We start from the raw sequence: 10,747 nt of genomic DNA, 5'->3' as shown, positions 1-10,747 counted from the left end.
GGGTGTAAATTATAGCTACCGAAGTACGATATGCTTGAAGATCCCAACTATTAATCGGACCGGCATAATTTATTTGCACATACATATTTATGTAAATTTTATTTTGCCACTGCAATAATAAAATTACAAGGTACTGTCACCAGTGATAGAAACTAATAATCAATTCAACGTCGTAGTTCAACATTTCGATTCAAAACTGACCAACGTAAAATATTTATCTGTATTCCATTCCCTTGTAAAGTTTTGTGCCTCCCAACCCTGGTGGGAGCTGGTCAAGATCAAAATCTTCCCTCAACCCAGCCATCCAAACCTCCTTGTTTGTCCCGTAAACAAAAGTGCTATTTCCATATTCCGCTGGCAACAGTGGTTTCGTGAGGGTGAGAACTTGCTCCATAATCTGAGGCGCTGATTAAAGTCATAAAATATTTATGTGTAAAGTTATTTACAAATACATACGATTTAAATTATGACGTTTCTTACATTTCACGTAAATCATCTTATCCAGACATTCAGGAAAATGTTGTACGAAATCAACGACATTTCTGATCATGTATGGAATGCATTGGATGCAAACATGTTGCACAGCGTTGAAGCCGTCCAGATCAAAGACGACGTTTCCTCTCGTCATGTTACCTATTGGTGGGGCAAGGCTTCTAAATGTGAAAAAGGCTCACAAAAGCGAAAAGAAAATAATACTTTACCATATTTAGCTCCCAATTCCTGGATTAGGTTACACCCTTCGTCCCAGGCCTTGGAAAAGTATCGAAGCATTCTCTCCCCTTTTCCTTGAACGATTAACTTTCTAGCGTCGAAATGTTTAAGCTCTAAGAATAGAACTAATGGTGGAAAGATAGAATTTAAATTAAAAGTTTCCTCGTAATAATTTGCAGACAAATGTATTTAAATTGTTTTATAAGTCTTACACGGTCGTCCCATCTTATCGCGTCCGTCGATGTAATATCGGTAATCATTGTCCCACATGTCAGACTAATCTTCCGTTACATTATGATTGGGGCTTTGGAAGAATCTCAAAGTCCACAACATTAACCTTATTTTTTTCCGTACTATATTTAGAGGCTAATGTTGTGGACTTCAATTTTTTCCAAAGCCCAGGGAGCCTTAATCTAACCCAGTCCTCCGAGTGGATCGTGTCCATCTTCTGTTCTTTCCGCCATCTTAGATTCTTAATGGGAATAAACAATGTATACGCATGTAAATAATGCATATCCTAAGTTGTAGGACAACAAAACGGACAAATCCATCACAATAACTATATACATACATACGCTCATTTCGTTCCGCTCGTTAAGAAAGCATTGAACTTACCCGATACAACGCATCTTCAGCCCGATCCAAATTATAATTGTTGGCTGAAAATGTATATGTCAAATTTGCATATTTAGTAAAGCACATTATACTTTCAAGCTAATCTGCATAAATGATTATTGCTGACTTTAAACTCACATCGTAACCATTTAATGAGATAAATCTCTCTTTTCATGTAATCATGAGGGAGACGGTCGATGACTCTTGCTTTAAACTGAAAATGTTTCCAGAGAAAGCAGAGAATAATATTTATAAAAATCGTATTTTCAATACGACTATTTATCAGAGCTTACCTGGTCCAAAAGTTTCTTCTGTTCCAGGTTCAGACTTACATCTTGTTCGAATGAAATTCCACCCACGAGGTTGATTAACACGAGGATAACAATAGAACTGAAAATTGTGAAGTGCATAATTTTTGGCGTTATGTGATGGCACCCTTTTCTCCTACATATGTACATAGACTGATCAATGAGTTGCATTAATCTATGTTTTTACTGTAAAAATCAATTGAATTCTTATCCCTATAACTAATCCACCCTGCGGATTAGGGGCTAGTTTTTTTGGGATGTCTGGTTCAGGTAGAGCTGAAAGGTAGACATGCAATTCATTTTTTTATTCACTGTTATTATTTTATTTAATCGCCGCATTTTCCTTGTCGTGATTGGCATGAAGTGCGGTGTAATTACTTTCCTACAAATATAAGATACACAACTATATGTTGCGTACGTGTAGCAAATACTTTGTTTTCGTCATTGTCCAGGACGAACTCTTCTAAAATTTTACTACATCCTACTTATTAGGTATTCAATTGTTTTATAGTTTTTACTTTTCCTCATGTATTTACGATCTTGGTCTTATTGAGTTAAACTGGTATTTCCAGATGTTTGGTGAATATATAGGTAGTGCATAAAGTATGTTTGTAGTACAAACTTTGTACATTAGTCCATCTTGGGATAGGCCCTCAAGCACTACCCAAATGTCAAAAATTGTCAAAGTTGCTATCAAGAAATGTACAGTTGACAAATACGAGAAGATGCGATTTATCCACGACATCTAATTTTTTTGAGACCTCTTTTAATCCTTATAAATATTTGTATGTAAGGCACGTATGAGAATCGCATTTCTTATAGCATCTTATATGTAGAATTAGCGTAGCAATTCATTGTTAAAATATGTATGTAGAGGGAACTATGTATGTAAGTATTTAGTTGTCTTTATTGTTGATGTATGTTTTTCAGCTTTGGCACAATTCCCAATATAAATAATTTAATTTGTAATTCATGTTAAATAACGAAGACAACAAGTACATACATACCTAGGGTTCATATGTGCTTCTCGATGGTCGCAAACTTTGTAAAGGCGGTTTTACATAGCATAGTTGTACTCGAACAAAATTGCGTATTATTGCGTATTTCCTCACTAAAATTGATGTTAACATATAACTAGTGTAATTAAGTATTATTCATAAATTTCTCACCTTGTCACAACTATGCCTCACAACAATACATTACAACATTACGAGTTACATACATACATACATAAATAGTGCATTCTCAACCCCGTCACCCGTATTTAGATTCAGCAACGTTCTCCAATATACGCTTTCTCCACGAATCTAAGAAGTACTTCAGTATTTCGAAAATCTCGAAGTGGGTGAAATTTACATACTATTTATGCTTTAAAAATTCCAAGGATGTGCTTTAAACAATATTGACACGTTGTAAGCCGAATACCTTCATACCTTCCAAGCTTTACATACGTACGTACACCATACTCATACTTATCAGTATGGCTATTTACTATTATGAACTCTTGGATTGCACGAAATTTAGACTTTTCTACAAGATTGATCTAAAATTCGACAAAAGAATTCTACAAATTCCATTTTAGACCTAACGTAGTATGTAAATTACACATCAGTGCAAATATGTATGTAACCAATATTAGAAGTTAGTTAAGCAGTAATTGTTTACGAATTTTCCTACTTTAATAGTCAAAATTCTCCTTGTCCATCCCTTTATATATTTTCGTCCCTCCCAAACTAGGTGGGAGCTGGTCCAGGTCGAAGTCTTGACGTAAAGCCTCCATCCAAACTTTCTTATTCGTCCCGTAAACAAACATGTTTTCCCTTGTCTCCTCTGAAACAAGTGGTCTCGCCAGGGTAAGGATTTGCTCAATTTCTGTTGGTGCTGAAAAAAATAAAAATTAACTAATTTCTCATCATAAACGTAATTACAAGTTTCTTGAACTTTATATTCGTTGTCTTTTCTCGGATGAAATCGACCTGCGTGAAATTTCCAGGCACACTTCATTTTTCATGGCCAGCTAATAATTAGTTGTAATTTTTCCATAATTATGTATGTGTTTACGAGTACGTACATACTTACATTTGCCACTCGATAATTTTTTTCATTCAAAATTTGAGTTTTTGCTAAATTTTAACGCTTCATTTTATTGCCGTGGAGTCTTAACAGATAAGCAACCAAAATTTAAAGATTTCGTCCAGGTACAAATTGTGACGGGTTTCCAATTCTCCGTGTCAGGGAAATTTTCACGACGATTTCACCCGTGAGAAAATACATCGAATCTTTACCATTAACGAATATCATCTTGTCCACACATTCAGGCCAGTGTTGCGAGAAACTGACCACATTGCGAATCAGAAATGGTAAACCTTAAAAGGATTCATTATTATGAGAACTGTTAAATTATGTAGTTATGTATGTATGCATATTTAACAATATTTAATGTTTACATCGAATGCAGCCATGTTTTATAAGGCTGAATCCATCCAAATTTGTAATGGCGTTTCCTCGCGTCATGTTACCATACTTTTCTCCCAATTCTTGCACCAGTTGACATGCTTCGTCTATCGCCTTATCCACGTAACGAACTAGTCTGTCACCGTTCCCTTGGAGGACTATCTTCCTGGGGTCTGCGGTCAACATTTCTACCACCATGACTACATATGCGTACGAAAAGAAGGTTTTAATTTGGATCCGTGGTGTAAATTGGTTATGTGCACAGAAAAGGCTTACATGGGCGTCCTAATTTGTCCCGGCCCTCGGTAAAATAACGAAAATCTGCCCCCCACATGTCGCTCCAGTCTTCTGAGTGGATCGTGTCCATATTTTGTTCTTTTCTCCACTCCAAATTCTAAACAAAATCACCATGAATCAATACTAAATAAAAAAACATGAAGCAGTTTTAACTTACCTTAAGCAACCTTTCCTCTGCTTGGTCAAGGTTGAAATTGCTGGCTGAAAATAGACACATTTTAAACATCAAATAATTCTATTTAAAATGAGAACTACGTATTATATATCCATCAATAGTTGTTCTTACATCGGAGCCATTTTACGAGGTAAATTTCCTTCTGCATGTATTCATGTGGCAGTTTGTCGGCCATTCGGATTTTGAACTGTAAGATAGAAATGTTATGAAATATGAATGTTATGAACATTAGTGCATGAAAGTTAAACTACTGATATGAAAAAAGTTTGTGAAAATCTAACCTTATCTAAAAGTGCCTTCTGGTCCATGGTTAGATTCACATCCTTTTCAAAAACTGCGGCACCCACGAGGTTAATTAAAATTATGAAGGTTGCGAAATTTAATATTTTGCTATTTGAAAACATTTTTATAATCCTCCAGGAATTCGAAATATGCATTTATATGAGCACGACTTTTGGAGTTGGCTTCTATCCAGTGTAAATACAAATGTATATGAGTATGGATGGTAATGATTTCATAACGTCAATCCAGATTGTTGTGTAATCAGAACCTTGTATTTTTTATTGGTCAAACTTATGTACGCTCATATTAATCGGGTGAAATGTGAATTTGTTGCATGTAGTAAACTATATATTCGCAATATGTAAATTTATGAAGCATGAAAAATTATTCTTTTCCCACAAAACTTAATATCTATGAAAACGTCGGACAGGATTAACAATCCAATACGATGTTGCAAAATGACCTCTAATCACGCATTGAAACTACAAGCTAGTTGTGGTTGAACTTGCACACCTGTCTTGAATTATTTCTTTTGTGAGAAACACGATTGCGATTGAAAAAAAGTAAGACGGGTTTAAAGCAAAACTATGAAAATCGAAGTCATGTATATGTAAATGAATATCAAAACACTGATTGAAGCCTGATGGATCAATTATTGATTTTAAGAGGATTATGAAAGGAAAACTTATACACACACAATCGTAATAAAATTAACATCTACATGCATATTTAACAATATTACCATTGCGTATTACACCGTTCTGTATAACATATTATACTTATGATGGGTATGTATGTAAATATGCATACAAATATTTATTTATTAGCATATGTAAGCTAAACTCAGAAATTGACAGTTTTGATGAGACTAAAAGAACATACATTTAACAAGCTTTTGCACCAGTAAATGACGTACACTTTTAATATGTAAATATTTCCAGCATGGGCGCTGATGACCCCCAAAGTGATTAAGTGACAGATTTAATCTATCACTTTAATCCATTGGATTGTCAAATATTTTTCGCTATATTTCTAATCTTATTTAAGCCTTTCATTTCTGAACTACCAAATTTGCTCGTCTCCTTGCCTTAACCCATCTTTAAATACGCATAGCAACATAACATTTCTCTAAAATGTATCCCAAACTTCCGTTTTGCACATTCCAACAGGAATACCAAGACGCACAAAAATATGCACACCACGTACAACCTAAACACCACGGATACCGACCCCTTATCAAACCCCAGCGGCCACACCTCGCCCCCAACGCTGGAAACCACCTCAGAAATAGTTTTGTACTTATTCACATCCTGTGCTCGTTTACAGGCCTGCATCCAAAAGAAAGTATTCATCCAATAATCATGTATCCCACTGGCGTGCATTACATTAAATGCGTACGCAAAGCTATCGCTTTCAATTTGTTGGGGAAATTTAAAAATCCAAAACGTCGGATTCGCATTTTTCGAGGACAATTCCCTCCCAATGTGACACGTTCGCAGTTTGGATTTCTTCTTAGTTTTCTTATTCATGGCTTCATTCCTCGCCTGCACCATGGTCCAAATATACGAAGAATACTCCCAGGGCCCAAAAGTAGCTGTTGCCGGTGTTGTGGACAGCGTTTCGATAAATTCATGCAAAGTTGGCTGCAGGATTGCTGTGGATAGCGTCAGTCCTGGCGAGGAGGTAGGTGTCACATTGCTATGTTTTGGTCTAAAATTAAATCAAATATAATAATTGACCAAAGAGTAATCTCATAAATTTACTTTAGCAATTCAGCGGCTTCCTGCGACTTGAACAGATTTCCCACAAGCAGAATTATGTAACTGAAATGACCCACGTTTGCAAATGTGAGATTATATTTCCGGTCAGCCAACTCCTCCACGTTCTTGATTACGTCAAGCTGTAACGGTGCGACGAGGAGGCTTGTAAGTACCCCGCTGTAAATTGTGTTCAACACGATACAAGCCATAAACCAGAGGACGATAAGCTTCGACTTTTGCGTCCCTCTGCTTGGCCAGTAAAAGAGGAGATACGCCGCAAAAATGGTGTAAATGGATTCAAACTTTGACACCTCTTTCCTATCAGCAATCAAAAAGTAGAATGCAAGCAGGACTGAAAGCAGGAGCAGGTACATCCACGTTTTCGGGTCAAATGGGTACAACAAGAGTGACAAATCGTTAGGAATTATTTCCCGATTAAAGTCACAGTATGCAAAATTGAATTTGTGATAAAATGAAAGTGAGACCGTAGTATTCGTCACAGTTTGACAACAATTTTGTGTCGCAGTTATAATATTCTGCACCACGAAGGGCACCACAGCGCCACGGTATTTGGTCAAGTCTATCCCATTTGTTTCAAATTCTTGCAAGTCTACGACTACCGGTGTGAAATTGCATATTTTGGAAAATTCTGCAGCAATTTTTGCGATGCCTGGAAGTGTATGATTTCGCTCTACCATGGGGCCGGTAAATCCATAAAAATCTGCAGATCTCAAGTTTAGAACGGATTCTATTAAAGTTTGCGTAAATAAGTGGTGTGTGCTTAGAATTGTGGGGGCACCGAGGAGATTTGGAATATGTGGGGACATTGTCGATGATGTAATAGGAATAACTGAGGGAGAAAAGTTGTTTAAAAAGCAGATGCAACTTGATCGCTTCGCGTGATTAGCTTCAATTAGGGGCGTACATTTTTTATGCGAATTGTGAGGCCAATACATTTGAAATATTACTACACGCTTACGTATATAGGTGCATTATGAGAATGAAGTTCAACTGCTATTGTGTACGAATATTGTATTGTCCCTAATTGGTAAAATACTACATACATTCCAGCAATGGCACTGAGCACTTGGAAACGTAGTAGTAAATAGTAGGTAGATATATGTATGTACGAAATATTGACATTTAGACACTTTGAAATGTGCGTAATTAGCTTAACAACCAAGTTTAGCAAGAATAGTTGGGGGTCATGGGTGCAAATGTCAATATGTCAGGCAGCAGGTTTATGTATGTACAACAATAAATTCTACCACCCACGAATATTTGGAAATGATTTTGGTGATACTAAGAAATTATCCACAAGATGTAATACTTTATTTTTGTGATTAGCGTCCTTAATTGACCAACATTTCATGTCGAAGTTGACATTTGCCGTTAAAGATGCCCCCCATGAAAGCTTATCGCATTGAATCTGCGGATTGAGAAATGTATGTACATATGCCAACTAATAACCAATCTTTCATTTGACAAGTAGTAAACAAATTAAGATGCGAATTATTAATTCCTAAATCTAATTTTACCTGGATAGATGATTACAATTAGAAAAGGATAACATTTGTTGCTATGTTATACATAAGTACATATGCAAATGGATGAGTTTCCACAATTATTTGTCATGATGCATAAGTATTTACTTATCACAACGATGGATGGGTGGGGTGTTGTACAATTAAAAATTGTCACCTCCTTGACGAATTTATTTAATTCATATTTTAAATGGATTTAGTCATGATGTAACGGTATTCATGCCGGAATTGTGATTCTCAATTTATGAATAATGAGAATATCCATTAGACGGGAAAATGCGAAAGCCATCAATGGATTTTATTTCGTCTTTTCTTTCATGCAAGTTTCTCAAAGGCTAAACTCTGTCTTTTCGGTGTGAGAGTAAAAGCAGCACGAAAACTCACTTGTCAAATCTAATCATCAGGTGTGCAAAATCAAATTCTTCGTCTCTTAATTTCGCACTGTAACTAATTCATTCCAAAGCATTCAGCATTGTACATGATTTGTGATACGTATATGTACGAAGAGTAAAAAGTACTGATTACATCAACTGTAAATACAAATTATCTAAATAAGCATGGGGAAGAGAAAGCAGGTTGGTCACTTGTCACAGTCCTAATTTTTGTATTAACTTAAATTTGACGATAGTTAACTTGTAGTTCAGAAGTTTATTGTGACGATGGATCATATTTTTTGTATTAATGAATTACATAAAAGTTAATAATATTGGTGTGTCCTTCATATTCAGATTGTCAACAAAAATCGTGCGAAAAAGCAGAAACGAGCTGAAGAAACTGAAGATGATCCAAATTCTTCACCATGCACGACTCCATTAAATGAAGATGTAAGTAATAATAATTGATAGCCAAATTAAGATTCCACAAATAGTCAACCTTAATAATAATAATAATAATTAAATTTGTCAATTACAAATACTTTGCAGGTTTTGAATATTGTCGCACAATTCATGCGTTTCAAAGATCTGAAAAACTGCCGACTCGTCTCCACATTATGGAACACTGCCTTAACTCCAGAATTGAGGCGAAGAGCTAAAATTACGCTCGTTTGTAACTTCTCACAACAAGAAATGCGCAGAAACGCAGATTTTCTCAAGGAGTTCCAAACCTGGCAAGGATTCACTGGCTGTGCCAATTTTGGATCTCAATGTGCAGGTGGTAGGACTGTGACAGATGCAGATTCCCCACCAAAGCCAATGGTTACCAAAAGTACTTCCATCTTTGCGAAAAAATTACAATTTCATCAGATCGAGGCAACACTGCGCACAAACTGGGAGATGGACTTGTTGCAGAAAATGCTATTAAATTCAACGGGAGTTTTGCAGATGTTCAGCTTCGCCATCGCCGCCTATCCTGAACAGCCCATTTCTTCAGCAGCAGTGGAATTTTGGAGTACGCACACATTTCCAAAAGTTACAAAGGTGGACGTTCGAATGGACGGTCATCGCCAATGGGCTTCGTCATTTTTCGAACATTTCCTGAAAGCTTTTCCTAACGTTCGTAGACTATCTGCCACCCTTGGGGGAATCTCTGCACTATTTTGTACGCCCGCATCTGTTAATGCCATGAGGTAATTTTGCAAAAAAAAATGTTTAAATCAAAGTAGTAATAAATTATATTTTAACCGTAAATCTTTACCAAACAGGAACATTACCGATTTGAAGGTAATGCTGTACTCTGGACCACACACGAGGGGGAAATCTTTACAACTGATATCAAAGTTTCCGGGCACCCTGAAGAAATTATCTTTGACTTTTATACACATCTCGGATCAAGCAATAGCTGACAATCCAGATGAAAATGACGTATCTCTTTTACGAAATTTTCTATCTCAACAGAGTGGATCGTTGGAACGTGTCCAGCTCTTAATTTTGAAGTATGATGGCACTCGTGATATTGAAATTCCTCGATTTCCAGAACTTAAAAGACTCCAGGTTTACTTGATGCAAACCAAGTGTAACTTCACGTTTGAGCAGCCAGACCAACCCGGTGTTTATGGCGACATTGACTATTCATATAACTTTCCAAAGCTGCAACTATTTCTAGCTCGCGATTTGGCCAGGTCTGAAGGGCTAAGCGGGGACAGCTTTAAATCTTGGTTTCCCTTAAATACCAACGATAAGAAGTATATTTGTCAGACTTTGAAACACTTTGAGTTTTATGAATCCGATACGGTAGACAAGTTGGATTCTGGTAAATTAGAAGTCGACTATTTTCGGCTGCCAAAATTGTTCCCAAATGCAGGCAATACATACATGCAGGGGATTAAGACCTGCACAAGAATTGAATCTGATCGAGCCATGCGACAGCGGAATAGGTGGCTAATGTTAGCTAGTCAGTGATCAGACCAATAGAACCAACCGACAATGTATTTGATAAATTAACGTTTAATTTAAGGAGCTTATGAAAATTGAGGTGAAGACTGTGCAAGATTTATTGTCATACATACGCAGAAAAAATTTGGAATTAGGAGTCATTTTTTAAGCCAGTTGTGTTACAAATTCTTAGATACAAGTATGCAGTTTACATATTTTGTCTACCTATTTACTTATGACAGTTGCTTTTGCAAAACTTTCATTTTAATAAAAAAAAATAGAGTCATAA

At 36.3% G+C, this 10,747-nt stretch overlaps 4 protein-coding genes across 4 annotated transcripts; 1 reads left to right on the top strand and 3 right to left on the bottom strand.

Annotated features, from left to right (window-relative positions):
• Positions 1 to 31: 31 nt before the first annotated feature.
• On the bottom strand, positions 32 to 1,843 carry LOC110860922 (SEC14-like protein 4). Its single transcript, XM_022110073.2, has 8 exons — positions 1,620 to 1,843; positions 1,465 to 1,540; positions 1,327 to 1,370; positions 1,130 to 1,183; positions 924 to 987; positions 702 to 836; positions 481 to 633; positions 32 to 405 (listed from the first exon to the last, which is right to left on the bottom strand). The coding sequence occupies exons 1-8, from the start codon at positions 1,803 to 1,805 to the stop codon at positions 215 to 217; spliced, it is 903 nt and encodes a 300-aa protein (XP_021965765.1). The 5' UTR covers positions 1,806 to 1,843; the 3' UTR covers positions 32 to 214.
• A 676-nt stretch (positions 1,844 to 2,519) lies between these two features.
• Positions 2,520 to 5,696, bottom strand: LOC110863634 (SEC14-like protein 2). Its single transcript, XM_022112987.2, has 7 exons — positions 4,842 to 5,696; positions 4,672 to 4,747; positions 4,543 to 4,586; positions 4,365 to 4,482; positions 4,082 to 4,288; positions 3,920 to 4,000; positions 2,520 to 3,515 (listed from the first exon to the last, which is right to left on the bottom strand). Exons 1-7 carry the CDS (start codon positions 4,995 to 4,997, stop codon positions 3,313 to 3,315), a joined length of 885 nt encoding a protein of 294 aa, XP_021968679.2. The 5' UTR covers positions 4,998 to 5,696; the 3' UTR covers positions 2,520 to 3,312.
• A 200-nt stretch (positions 5,697 to 5,896) lies between these two features.
• Positions 5,897 to 8,293, bottom strand: LOC118436104. Its single transcript, XM_035853286.1, has 2 exons — positions 6,606 to 8,293; positions 5,897 to 6,552 (listed from the first exon to the last, which is right to left on the bottom strand). Exons 1-2 carry the CDS (start codon positions 7,556 to 7,558, stop codon positions 5,931 to 5,933), a joined length of 1,575 nt encoding a protein of 524 aa, XP_035709179.1. The 5' UTR covers positions 7,559 to 8,293; the 3' UTR covers positions 5,897 to 5,930.
• Positions 8,294 to 8,488: 195 nt separating this feature from the next.
• On the top strand, positions 8,489 to 10,736 carry LOC110841688. Its single transcript, XM_022087378.2, has 4 exons — positions 8,489 to 8,721; positions 8,875 to 8,970; positions 9,070 to 9,713; positions 9,789 to 10,736. The coding sequence occupies exons 1-4, from the start codon at positions 8,704 to 8,706 to the stop codon at positions 10,483 to 10,485; spliced, it is 1,455 nt and encodes a 484-aa protein (XP_021943070.1). The 5' UTR covers positions 8,489 to 8,703; the 3' UTR covers positions 10,486 to 10,736.
• Positions 10,737 to 10,747: the final 11 nt, after the last annotated feature.

Source organism: Folsomia candida, unplaced genomic scaffold (genome assembly GCF_002217175.1).
Source record: "Folsomia candida strain VU population unplaced genomic scaffold, ASM221717v1 Fcan01_Sc001, whole genome shotgun sequence".
NCBI classification, from domain to species: Eukaryota; Metazoa; Arthropoda; class Collembola; order Entomobryomorpha; family Isotomidae; genus Folsomia; species Folsomia candida.
This window is presented reverse-complemented; position numbering and strand designations above follow the sequence as displayed.